We start from the raw sequence: 14,910 nt of genomic DNA on the forward strand, positions 1-14,910 counted from the left end.
TGCAAAGTTGTAATGTAATAGCTGAACTTTTCATGTATCATAAATAATAGAGGGTTTGTCATGAGGTTTTATATATTTGTCTAGTGGGAGTATACATATGATGTATTTAATACAATTATAAAATATAATATATATGCATGTTTCATATCACTCTACAATTGATGTTTTAAGCAATATTATAACAGAGACAGTATTTTGTTATTGATTATGATAGGTATATTAATTTTATTAACGAAGTACATTATCCACATGAATAAAAATAATTATTTTAACTTGAAATGATATTTCTGGCACAAATATAAACTTTTTAAAAATTTTGGTTATATATGTTTCAAATTCTATTTGTGGTTGTTAAAGCGACAAGTTTGCCATTTTCGGTGGTTAATATCGGTCTTGAGTATATGTAAAAAGACAACTAGAATTGTACGAAAATCAAATATTTCCTTCAAGAATACCTAACTAGGAATTTCACTTTCTTTTTTTTATATTACGTGTATATGTCTTTTCTATATATGACAGAATCTAAAGAAAGACGGGTTGTCAATTTTAACTTTCAAACGCAGATTCTTTTAGACATACATGAAAGTGAAGGATCAAATTTGCGATGGGGGGCTGTGAACATTATTATCGATTAGCTTAATTAAAAAGAAATCCGTTTCTGAGACTAAGGTACAAATGGATGGCAAACCTGTCCCGTTAAAATAATATTCCTGGCACTAATGTTTTTTGTTGGTTAAATTTGTTTTAAATTGTATTTGTGGGGGTTAATTTTTTAGGTATATTAGAAGTAATAGGTAGGCTATATTATTGAGTGGTATTGGTAACAGATTTTCTAAATAAGGACGTCATATAGTATATGAATAGGGATATAACTAATACTAATTATTAAGGTTGAAACAGATGGTTGTACAGATTTTTTTCTTAATAGAGTTGTTGACATTTTTTTTTATTTTTAAAAGGATATTGCCCTTAATTTATTTTCCTTAAATGTTGGTAGATTTTAACTTTTGATTTCATTATATGGATATCTAATAATCATTCTCACAATTGAAAGAGCTGGATGAAAATTCCTCGTCTGGTTCATGTATACTTGTTTGTATTAAAAGATATTGTTTAAAGTTCTTTGGATCTCTGACACGGCATCTCTTTGTATATTATATTATTTGTATATGATGATGTCAACCTGCTCTTTTGTAGCAAAACTGAAGTTGAGTACTCTATATTTATATATATTTACTATTTCAACCAAAAATTACAGAACCATCATTTAATTCCTGCCTACAAGAGAATGCATGTAATTAGGAGACTGTATCTCTTTAATCTATACCAATATGAATCCATTATCAAAAATGTTGTTTCCTAGCACCGATAGAGATAGTTTTTATATGTGTCAGCTAGTCAGTCTTAATAAAAAAGTAGGAATTGTCGCAAGATTTAGAGCTAAAACTGGTTAAAGAATATTGCACAATCTAATGTTTGAATTTCTAGACGATTTGTTTTCTTTAGAAGCAAAGTAAGGTGGGGTATATTAACCTACAAACCTTATTTTTTTTATATAAATTAACATAATAAGCTGTGTCACGTTTTTATACAAAGCAATCTATTCAGACTCCTATTTCATAACAATATCTTGAGACAAAATTTAGAAAAATTGAATGATTTAAGCTCATTACTATTATTAATTTCTTTCCCATGCTTAAACTTTCTATAAATTTCATAATAAATGTTGTAACAAAAATAATTGATATATAGATCATAAGTTTAAATTTACTTTCATGCTTAAATTTTCAATTTTTTTCTTAATTTTGATGTAAGAGTTCAGTGGCTTAATTACCATAGGAATTGGTTGTACAAAGTCTTTGGGCCCCCATCCCAGAAATTTATAATCAAACTAACCAACGAGAAATATGTAAATGGAAGACATAGCATTACCTACACTCTTAAATCTTCTATTAACAGGCATGAAATTGTCTTACAGGGAGGTCTCAGAATAGAGCGTAATTAAAGATAAGTCCACAAAGTAGCATTTCCTACACAGACTCTTAAATCTTTTATTAACAGGCATTAAATTGACTTACAGGGGTGACAGAATGCAGGAGAGAATTTGTTATAAATAATATTAGGGCCAGGGAAGGGGTCCCCACTCATTGAGTTGAGTTGAGCCACTATAAGAGTCTTGCTGAACCGGACCTCAGTAACACAATAGGCAATAGTACTCTGAAAAATTATATATATGTCAGTAGGTCATTATAGAAATATTATCATTATGTAAATATTGCATTACAACATATCTTCTTTCATTATCTTCCTATTCATAACTAATAGTAAATATCAGATCTGATAGAAACTTGATGTCTGATTTGAAATTAATGTCAAATCTTATATATGCTAAAAGCCTTATAGTAATGATTAGGAATTTTAGGGTGTAACATCTGTGATTATCGTTAGTTCAAAAATAGGCTATTCAAACTGAATTGTTATGTCACAAAATTTTTATGCTGACATCAAAATTAAATGAAATTGTTTTTGTTTAATGTTTGTAATTGTCCAAGTATTAATTTTGCAATGTATAAAATATCTTATAACAATTAAAGTAAGAAATATTCTGATGCCATTGCCATAGCCAGTGCTTCCGAAAGTCAACAAGCTGTATTCAAATATCTTTTCTTATTTTTCTTAAAGTTCATCTCCTTTCCTCCATGCCATGCCATGCCATGCCTTTCCTTTCCTTTCCTTATTCTATTGAAGAAAAAAAAGTCAGTCAAGAGTTTCCTGTTTTTTTTTAAGCTGTACAGCTGCAAAACTATTGAATTAATAGACCAGCTGGTAATGTCAACTATAAGTCAGCTGATATAATAATATTATTTATTTGATATCTATTACAGAATTATTAATATTAATGTATTAGTCTATTGATAATTATAATGATTTAACTGTATATCATATGAGAGGTATTGCAGGTTAGATAATCGTCTACAATTAAATAAAGGATACCAGCAGAAGCATATAGGGCAATATTAATATCCTTCCAAGCAGCGAGCAGTTACAATTACTGATGACATAATACTATAATATCTGCTTGGGAAAATGATAGTTATTGCTTGGAAACTTTGGTTTTGAAAAGTGATATGTTTTTATTGGTAGAAATAATAGTAACTTGACTTTATTTAAGGTATAAAAAGAGTGTCCTGTGAATGGGACTACATGTTTTGAAACTGAAGCTGGACATGACTGGTCAATGTTAATTATGTATTGTATATGTATAATCATGTATATTTCTGATGTATAAAAAATTGTTATTGGACTTTTTATAATAAAATTAATTAAAAATCTGTGATACAAATTAAACTTTCAAATTCCATAGCAGGTTTTTACATCATCAGTAAGATATCAAGGCATGTGTATTGTTTCAAAAATAGTTTTGTGGGATTTTTAGTAAAAATACGTGAAATAATTACTGGGTTTTAATATTTCTAAAATAATTACTGGGTTTTAATATTTCTAAAATAATTACTGTGTAGAAGCGTGTTGATTGGCTTTTTGATAAATTGAATCAATGAATAGTTTTTACCTCAGTCCTTAATATGAGGTTTACCTGCAACAGTGAAACATGGTAGAAACATGATGTGGTTAACAAGTTAAAATCACTGTAGTATTTTGGGCTTTTGTAGTAAATTGCTACGGAATACTGTTTATTTTGTAGCCTGATATTGTTTTCTTATTGTAAAATATGTATAATGGGATTTGAAAATGAAAAAGTGAAATTGGATATAAAAATCAATAAAATAATGATTAATTAAGTCAATTGTGTTATTTTGTTACTGAAGTTAACCAGGCCATTGCTGCCAATATTCATCACATAAATTTTTTTTAAAGACTTTTAATTGCTATCCAAACTAGGCTGAAATTGGATTTGAAACAGACTTGTGGGCATAACCCTACTTTAAGACTGGTATAAGTAAGACAATAGCAAGTTGAATTGTCACCTGATGGGTGATTATGTGCTATTGGTTTGAATCTCCCCATGGTAAGAATAAATCCGATGCCACAGGTAGTGCTTTCGAAAATTTACCCAATGGTGGCTTTAAACCCCATCAACTAACTATAGTTTTTAGCAAGCAAAGTTGCACTGAAGTGAACTAGCCAATTTTAATTATTTTTTATTTCAAAAGATAATAAATATTGTGTAATAAGCCTTCTCATAAAACTGTTAATGCTTTTTTGTGTGTGTAAATTACGCTTAATTGCTTGTGCTTTTCCAATGTCATCACAAATATATTGAATTTACATATATATAAATTATTATTTAAAAAATTGTAGGAAATCTGATAGAACACCAGTTACTTTTTCTGTTTTTATTGTTTTAAGAATAGTATATAGTAGTCTCTTTAAATTGCTATGATTTCCATTCGGTCTTGATAAGAGAGTCTACTGGTGTGATGTTTACAAAATCGTCCAGTATATAATTCCATTGTCAATTATTATAATTATCCGAATGTGAATTGTTCATTTCACGAAAATCTATATTTCTATGAGGAAGTCGATTGTATGGTATAGAAATACGCACCCACGGTGAATAGAAATAATAAAAATCGTTAAGCTGGTTAATCGCATCTACATACCTAAAACGTTGATTATTATGTCCCTTTTAGCTTACTAACAACCGAAGTGTTGGTAGCTGTCAAAACAGGTTCTCTTTCGGCAGAAGGATTACAGTAACTAAGCACAGAATCTCAAACAATTTAAGGTATTTGTATGCTTATTCATTACCTCAAGGGTTCTTTTAGATGTTTTTGCTCAGATTTGTAGTCGATGATTTCGAAATATTACATAAACAGGTGAAGAATATTTATGGCAGAGGCATTGCCGGTTTGAAAAAATAACATTTAAAGTGCCACTTCCACCAATTTGTCAAATTTTGTATCTGAAAAAAAAAAAGCTCTATAGTATTCGGAACTCGTTTTTTTTTTTTCTAGATATTTCAACCCTATAGTTTTCAATTAATAAGACATTTAAAGGGACATGTTAGATATTTGTTTGACCAATTTTACATAATAGTACAGTATCAAAATCATGAATTTTTAGCTAAGCTAATCAGTAATTGATAAATGTTAGTGATCAAAGTTGCTTACCATCTAAATTTGAGCTTTATTGAGAAATATTCGTGTTTGACGGATAATATGATGACTCATACAATATTGAAGACCTAACTAGTAAATCAACCCCTGAAAATGCTGAACCATGGTGTTTAATCTCCCCTGGACTTGGTTACTTTCATTGTTAGCAGCCTAATGATACAGTTAACAGTTTGACTATAAATATTTATGAGGTGATGTTGTTGACACCAAAGAATTGAAATTTTAGTGTCATTTCAAGTTATTTTTTAAAATCAGAGACTATTGCCTCCATTATTTAACAATATTCAAATTATAATTTTCAAATACTAGTATATCATTTGTCTTAGAAATAGAATTTACTATGTCTTCAGGTTCAGCCAAATAATTTGATGAATTTTACAAATTGCATTTGAAATAAACATATTGCCTTCTCAGATATTTTTGGTGAAAATGACCCACATATACCAGTATGACTGAAAATCTTTCATATTTTTAAGTAGGCCCTAATAATTGTAAAAACAATCCAAAAATTTTTTTAGGGATATATACGCCATTTTTTTGACCAATCGTACCTTAGTCTTCGAAACAAGAATTTAGTTAAGCTAATCATGAATAGCGATCACAGTAATATTCTGAAGACTACCGTATTTACTTATATTCGAGACCCAAGTAAACACCCAAAAATGGTGAAAATGTCTCTTTAATGGCTCATTTTCACCATGTTTAAAAGTGGTTATATATCTATGTTAGTGCAAAATGTTATTCTATTGCATCACTGACTGCAAAGTTAATATTTCATTATACAATTAAAATACATATAAATAGTAATTGTATAATGAAATATTAACTTTATTGACCAGATAATCTGCAGTCAGTGATGCAATAGAATAACATTTTGCACTAACATTGATATAAGAAAGCAAAGATATTAATGTTCATCATGGTTGGATTCAAAATATAAACATGGCCACTTGATCAGTCCACTTTAATATTATGTAGAGTAAATATCGATAATAGAAACTATACAGACTAAACTTACATTGTGTTGATTACAAGTGAAGGGGATTGTAAAGAGGTTTTCTAAAACTTTTATCTGTATCAAAAACTTGAAATGTTTTGACATTACCATTTTAACTCTGCTTTTACACTAATATATAAGGCTGAATCCAAATACGAAAATTCTGTGCAGGCATCAGAGTAGGACTGTCCAATATTAGTTCAAATTGATGTCATGATATTAAGAATTAATCACGATATGAGTATATATCGCAATGTTGTTTTTCTATCTCTAATTTTTATATGTAAGAAAAAACAATAAATATCCCTTAAAAAAATCCAGTCTTGAATATCATGAAAAAAACATCTGTTTCAAACATTTAGATACCGGTACTTGTTAGAAATGTGTAGATGATCTTGACGTATATCATGATAAATACCATCAATGTTATGGCAACATTTCGGTGTTTTTCAATCAGGTGATATTAATAACAATATACTGGTAAATTCCTATAACAGTATCTGATACTGGTCATAGTTGCAAGCCTCTCATAGAGAGTCTGAGAGGGTTCTCCCAAGAAAAATTTTTCAAAATATTGAATTGATTTGGTGCATTCTGACATATTCTGGAACAAAAATATAAAAAAATCATATTTTGAAATTTGTTCAAAAATTAAGTGCGCATGGGAACCATTTTAAGTAAATCAACACATACCAGTACTCATAATTATAATTATGAAATTACATAGTCATATTATGATTATTCAAACTAAAATTTTTATGAATAGATAGTGTGGTATGAGAAATGTTAAAGCAATCTGTTGCATCTAATGACGGCCATTTTTTTTTTTTGCTACCATTTACCCTATAGTGGTTAATGAACAGCTATTGTGAGCTGTGTTATTGTCAATTGTTTCTTCCATTGAAATTTTGGGTTTGGAATATTGTCTTTTACTGGCAGTGGAATAGCTCAATGGGTAGTTGCCATGTGACTAGCGCACTGTGGGTTTGAATCCTTTTCAAGGTTAGAAAATATTTTTTTTATATTTTTCAGGATAGATATATAGAAGATGGCAGCTCCAGTATTTAGAAGAATTTTTAATCTTTCTGTATCAGCTTCAAGAAAATTAGAGGTATGTTCATTATCAATCGAAAAAATTTATGCATCAACTAGAAAGATCTGGTACACAGTGTAGTCCTTAATGCCTGTTTCTGCTTTCAAAAAATATATTAATGTTTGGATAAGTGAATTAACAAACTGAAGCCTGATGTCGGTAGAGCGATAAACATGCAAAAGCGAAACCCGGCAACATTCATAGATTACACATGTATGCCAGTAAAGTAGGGAGTTAAACACCATTCCATTTCAGAAGTATGACTGGAATTTTTTTTTTTCTTTCCACAGGTATTTGGTTTACAAACGTCATCATTCCATACATTAAATATGGCCAAAACAGCTCCTAATGACATGATGCCTGATCCTAAATTTTCTGATCCAAAATTACAACCTGCAGCCTTTTATGAAGCTTTGAATGATATTGGTGTAGATTATTTCTGTGGAGTTCCTGACTCTTTATTAAAAGGTGAGAACAGTAAATTTTAATGTACTTTAAATTTGGTTTAAATGGCTGTATTTATTTTTTTGTCATAAATTTTAAAAGCTATGAAGGTTCTATGAAAAAATGAAGAATAAACACAAAAATATGAAAACATATTTTGAATGGTTTCATTTGAAATTTATTAGATGTGCCTATGTTACTGTAAAATTATGTATCATGTTTTCATGTTGATTTTTAAGATTTCTGTGCTTATGTTACTGCCAATGCTGCTAAAGAGAATCATGTTATCACAGCTAATGAAGGTAATGCAGTAGGTCTAGCAGCTGGCTATCACTTAGCAACTGGGAAGTCAGCTATGGTTTATTTACAGGTAGGACTATTTTAAGTATGAATTCGACTCTTTAATCATATAAAAAGTTATAAACACTAAGAGGGGATGTGTGTATACCTGTGTCGTTTTGAGGTTTTACATTGGATCATCTTGGAGCTAAGATCTTTTCTTTATAGGAGATCTCTATTTATTCTGTCTTTATTTGCTCTTTGAAAAGTGTTATCATACATTGTTCTGTAACTATCATTTGGCACATACGGGTCCAAAACTAAGCATAAACAAAGGCTTATTTTAAATATCAATAAGACTCTTATAAAATAAAATAATATAAAAAGTTATAAACACTAAGAGAGGATGTGTGTGTACCTGTGTCGTTCCCTCCTGGAAAATTGCAAACTGTGGCCTTTAACCTTTTTGTTTACTTGTTTGTTTACTTTGTATGGTTCAACAGTTCATTTCACATGATATGTATAGAAATAGATCAATAGGAGTATATAGACCTCATTAAATTAGTTTTAAACCATGTAGAGGCAACAGTTGCAATTGATTTTATTAATCTCATCTGTCTTTCAAAGTTGAAAAATATTTCTTTCTTATGTTATACATTTTCACTTATTTTAATGTAAACACGTCAAACTTTGTTAGACTTTAGAACTATGGGTTGATTTTGTTTAAAACTTAATTCTATTTTGAAAGAAAATAATTACTTGTATCTGCCTTTATTCAGATATTATATATTAAATGGTAATGTGAATTTGTTAACCTTTAGAAGTTTGAATTGATTTTGCTTAGCTTAGATTCTTTTTTGAAAGAAAATACCTTTATGTTTATGCCTATATTCAGATATGAAATTTTCTATTTTCTATGTGGAAAATAATGCATGTGTTTCCTGCAATTCATTTATGGCATCTCTTCCTGTTCTTACATTTCATCAATATTTTTATTGACTCAGGGTGTGAAAGGATACAGGGCCTATTGTGATCTGTATTGATATCCTGGTAAACAAGTTTGACTGACAGTCTTTGTGTAACCTATCTCATATCCCACAGATCTTTGTCAAAAAGACATTTGAGCTGAACTGCAGAAAATACACCCAAATTAACAGCCCTGATAAAGGCATCTTAATTTGTTCTAAAAAGTTATAGAGCTCAATTTCAGCCATCACCAAATTTCAAGAGAATTTGTTCAAAAAAAGAACTCGGTACAATTCCAGAGAGAGAGATGATGAACTATATTTTTGTTGAAATTTTAGAAAAATTACCTTTTAAAGGTTTTGTGAATAGTCAGGTACAGTTTGTGGCAGCTTCATAAATAATCTATATAGTAATTTTTATATTGCCACATACATATATATCTTAGAAGGAACATAATCCCTGTATAATAGAATAAATCTATATAACTCTATTTATTTCAATAAATATTTTCATGATAAATGACTTATTATTATGGATTTATTGGATTACATAGGGATTATATTGTATAGGTAAGTCTATTGATGAATATATACTTATTTGACCTAGAGAATTTAGATTTTAAGTCCATTCCAACTTCCAATGTTGAATTCCTTTAAATATGACATCTAATAAACTTCCAAACAGGCAATTTTTTATTATTATTTCAGAACTCTGGATTAGGTAACATGGTGAATCCATTGATGTCACTAGCTGCACCTAAAGTCTACAGTATACCTATGTTATTGTTAGTGGGATGGAGGGGAGAACCAGGGGTTAAAGATGAACCTCAACATATAACACAGGGATTAATTACACAGAATATGTTAGGTACGACTGATATTATTGTATAGTTGTATGTAATTTAAATGAGAGTTGTATTGTAAATAGTGTTTCAGTCAAAAGCTCTGATTGGCTGTATTTTCTGGTGTACAATCCAATCAAATCGCTGCATTCCGTGATAAAAGAATAGTGGCTTTTGGAGTCAAAATAGCCGAAGTTTGTAATAGCTTGAGATTGAAAATGAAAAATGAAATCTGTACTATATTTTGTTATTCTAGAATCTATGAGAATACCATATGAAGAATTACCAGCTGATGAAAGTCAACTGAATGAAGTAAGTGTTTTAGTATCAAATGGTCCTGTGTTCTAATCTGGATTGGAGGGTGAAAGTCTAGCTTTTGAGTAAAGTCCAAGTGAAGATATTCTAGTATTGGAACAACCTGTTTAAAATGTCAATTATTTATAGGTTTTAGAAAAATCCAAGAGACATTTAACAGAGAAGAAATCTCCATTTTGTTTGTTAGTTAGAAGTAAAACATTCTCTCCATATAAACTAAAACAAGACAGGATTAAGTAAGTATTGCTTTCCAATGCATGTTTTGGATATATCATCTATCATCAAGACCCTATAAGGTGCAGAAAGTACAGGCATATGAGTAAAGGTAGTTAGCTTACATAACAGAAGTGCTAATTTGGCTAAGATCTCAATGTAGTTTATGTTCACATTGTATCAAATGTTGTTAGAGTTAGTGCCCTTGACATAGCTAGAATAGCCTAAGTTAACTTGTGATTGCATTACTAGCAGTTTTTCTCAACTAAAATCCGTGAAAGCTTTGGTTTAACATATGATTATCATGACTGAATAATTTCACAAAGTCTGATTGGTTGAGTTAACAGAGATCTACCAATAATAGTTCTCGGTGTTATGTATTGGATAAGACCATACAAGAAAATTAGATCAACGAAAATCTGTGAAAATGACTACAAAGGGAAAGTTTCTAATGTAAACCATTTTGTAGATTACCAATGACAAGAGAATTTGCTCTACAAAGAGTGGTAGATTTACTGGGTGAAAATGATGTTATAGTTAGTACAACTGGTATGTTGTCTCGAGAATTATTTGAATATAGGTTAGTATAAGCTTCCGTCATGTTATTTCAAACTAAACCTGGAACTCTGTAAACATAGTAGTCCTATCCTAAAAAAAAAAAAATAATCCATATTTTTGTGTGGTTGTTGTATGTAATTTGTACAACTGTGACCTACTGTGAGTTTGCATGTTTACATGTATTATATATCTTGCATATTATTATGTGTTTTATATTATCAGAATTGATTTTTTTTCTCCTTCACAAATATTCCATATATGATATCATTGGTTGGCACTTTCATCAACCCAAAAACAATATATAAATCTCAGAAGTATTTTAGAATTATGATCCATACAAAATTGATTAGCAAAATTTGATTATGTAAATATTATGGTCAGATAGTAAATAAATAATACTTGAGTTTTGTTTTAAATCATACCAGATGTACAATATTTTTGATTGATTATTACTATAGGATTAATTAGTAGATTTATCATGTAATTATGTTAACATAGCTGTGTTTCTATCTTGTATTTTATCAGTTGTATATAAACTGACTGACACCTGAGTAATTGTACTATTAAATAATCCTGAATCTAAAATAGACATGTCTGGTTATTGAGGGCATCAGGAATAGGGTTGTCTGTTTATTATCAACTAAACACTACTGATCAGCTGACCAACCCCATTTCTTATTTAGGAGCCTACACAATTCTTTGATTTTTATTCAGAAAAATTCCTGAAAATCCATTATTTTACTCATCTAAGAACATAACCATTTATTTTCAGAGCTAAGAATGATGGAGGACATGAAAAAGAGTTTTTAACTGTTGGTTCCATGGGACATGCATCATCTATTGCTTTAGGAATTTCACTACAGAAACCAGATAGACCGGTATGTTATCATATAAAACTCTCACAGCTGAATGATTTCTAGATATCTGATTGGTTAATATCAAAATGTGAATTTTGCAGAAAAGACACCTCTTGTATGCTCAGATGGAATGAAGTACAGCAAAGTTATTACACAGGAAGAAAATAACTCAGGGAAGTCACTGTGGAGAATGGATGTACTTATAATGTAAAGTTGACAGACTTTAAAATTCAAGTCTTCTAATTGACTGGTTTACATCTTGACAGATCACAATATGTAAGGCCTTTAACATTTCATAAGAACCCACCTAGCTTGTTTAAACTATAATATTATGACTGTAATATTTTGACAGGTTGTCTGTTTGGATGGTGATGGCGCTGCATTAATGCACTTGGGTGCCATGGCAAGTGTAGGTCAAAGTTCATGTTCTAATTTTAAACATATATTATTTAACAATGGAGCCCATGACTCAGTTGGAGGCCAGCCTACTGAAGCTAGAAATTTTGATGGTTTTTCATTCCCTAAAATAGCCTTAGCTTCTGGATACAAAAAGGTAAGATTTTGGGGTTTTTTTCTGAATAAAAAAATTAGTTAAATGTTGCTAGGAGAAACAAATTTTATCATATTTAGATTTCAATTTTGTTTTGCTTTTGGATTTGAAATTTATGACTTTTAAAATGTGTAAGTCCAATTTTGCAGGAAATAATTTAGATAGGTCAATTTTCTCTGAAAAAGAGACATTGACAGTGGTTTATGCTTAAGATTGTATACTGTAAAATTCTGATTTTAATGCGCACTGTATATAATACGCACTCATATTCTGACTATTTCAGGCTCTGGTAGCCTCAACACTTGAAGAATTGTTGATATCTATGGAAGAAATCAATAATTCGGAGGGACCAATATTTTTAGAAGTCAGAACATCAATTGGATCCAGATCAAATCTAGGTCGTCCAACACGCACAACTCATCAAAACAAATCTGATTTCATGGAGTTCATTTCTAAAAGTTAAACATGGAAAGGAAATGATTTTATTAAAGATCTTAAATATGGATTCTCACTTTGAAGCAAAATGTATTTGATTTTTAGGATTAACATTTTGAGTTTTTCTAAACCTGCCAACCTGAATTTCTAATAATATTGATTTTAAAATGAATTGAATTTGTGCTAAAATAAGCTGATTCTGGAAGAATTTTATTGAGCATACTTCTTTTGTATTTTTGAAAAATAAACTTATTCCAAAAATCAACGTAAAACATCATTTGTAATATTCATGACATCTTTTCTAATATGGTTCAGGAATTTTAAATGTGTATGTAAAATAGCTTTGATAAATTTACCAAACATGAAATCTACTACCAGGTATATATTCCAATATTCAATGTTTTCAATGTAGGCTTTCTAAATCTTATTATTTACACTTTTAAAGTTGTTTTTTTTTATGTGAATTTGCTTGAAAATTTAACTGTAGCATATTTTTTATGTTGACAATGTACCTTATTAATTGTGTGTTCATTTAAATACTGAAATAGCTCAAAATATTTACCTTTGCCAGAGACATTTGATTCTTCAGGTTTATTTTTTTGATGGAGGTACTTGTGAATTCCTGCAAGTCGTCAAAATCAAAAAAGAATTTATTTTTAAACCAGAGAAAGAAAATTGAATGGGAATTTTAATGTCTTGGTATGAAGTCCTTGTTTATTATAGAAGAACAACTTAAAGCTCTTGTTAGTTTCATTTGTTAAGTTTTTAACTTACGAAAATGTTTTGTTTTTTTATCAAGTCATGTTAATCAAGTCAATTTTTTTGTCGACCAAAAGAAAAATCTCTCAAAGACACCTGGAAAATGGACCTGCTTTAAAATTAGTGCCATAATTGTTGTAATGGTGAAGATCTCCATTACATTTTTGTACAATACACAGGGCCTACTGTTATAATCAAGAAATAATATTAATGCACATACAATGATAATTCAATACTTTGAGTTATGTTGAGTGGTTAACACAATATTGCCCTTGGTTGTGAAGTTAAGAATTGATTTTACCTCCAGAACTAATTTGATTACTTAAGTTTAGAAAGGTTCCTAAATATTTTTTGTCTCAATACAATATACATGAAATGGCTTCAATAGAAAGCTTTCAATAATAAACTTGGTTAAGGGACATGTAAATAGTTGCTATATTTTAAATTAGAATTAGTAAAATATTCTGCATAATTTACTTGTGTGATTAGATGATTGTTTTTGTAAGTTATGTATAATTTTAAGTATCATTCTGCAAATTGTTATAATTTTAAGTGTCTATTTAATCTGATCCAGTTCCTGAGTCATTTGAAAGATCATGTCCATATAGTCAGACTATGACAGTTTCCTGTGTTTGGAATATTTCCCAGCATGGTATTTGGTTAGCATATCTGACTCCTTTTGAATAATAAGAATAGAAAAAGAGTTACAATTCTTTCAGGGAAAAAAACAGCACGTATGATAAATATCTATAAAATATCTTTATAAATTGTCGCAAGCCCACTTTCGCTTGTACTACCCAATACATCAGGAATGGTAATACAACTTGCAATTGTACAATACCAAAACATTGCCATTGCTTAAAGCAAACAGGGTAACAGGATAAGATCAAATAGACACTGGTTTTTGATTGAAGCATAATCACATTGTTATATAGTAGTTGTTAGTTTTGATGATGTTTTATAAGGAATTGATTTAAATTTTAACCAAGGTTCATTATTGCACTTGTTAATTCTTTAAATCTGTCTTTTGTAAATTTCACTAATATGGATTCTGTACTGAAAGACAAAAGAAACATCACTTCTGAAAATGCCACTGGACAGCCCCTTAAATAACATTTCTTTAGCCTTTTAGTATATTTTAACATGTTGTTCTTGTGTAATGTTATGATTTGGTGTTATCAGAACTTGACTTAAGACTGACTAATTTTCACACAATCCTTTTTACCAGTTATGAGTTATGAGAGTAGTGGTGTTTTTCTAATTAAGCTATTCTAACCATGGGGCACTTGATTGGTGAGTTCCGCTTGTTTTTGATTCATGAAATCAACTGAGAGTTTAAACAAGTGGGAACAGAGTTCAGAATGTGTGTGGAAAAAAAAAAGCTGTAGATGGAGAAAGGAATAGAAGGGTAAATTTTAATTCTGTTTTGTTAATGGATAAAATTGCCACAGATCTTGTAAAAAAA

The 14,910-nt window shown here is 29.7% G+C and overlaps 1 protein-coding gene across 1 annotated transcript; it reads left to right on the forward strand.

The window, feature by feature from the left end:
* Window positions 1-7,584: 7,584 nt before the first annotated feature.
* Window positions 7,585-12,714, forward strand: LOTGIDRAFT_114966 (hypothetical protein; the record flags this gene model as incomplete). Its single annotated transcript, XM_009053660.1, has 9 exons — window positions 7,585-7,696; window positions 7,912-8,042; window positions 9,625-9,784; window positions 10,015-10,070; window positions 10,203-10,309; window positions 10,756-10,866; window positions 11,617-11,722; window positions 12,054-12,254; window positions 12,535-12,714. 9 exons carry the CDS (start codon window positions 7,585-7,587, stop codon window positions 12,712-12,714), a joined length of 1,164 nt encoding a protein of 387 aa, XP_009051908.1.
* Window positions 12,715-14,910: the final 2,196 nt, after the last annotated feature.

This window comes from Lottia gigantea, assembly GCF_000327385.1.
Source record: "Lottia gigantea unplaced genomic scaffold LOTGIsca_20, whole genome shotgun sequence".
Classification (NCBI taxonomy): domain Eukaryota; kingdom Metazoa; phylum Mollusca; class Gastropoda; family Lottiidae; genus Lottia; species Lottia gigantea.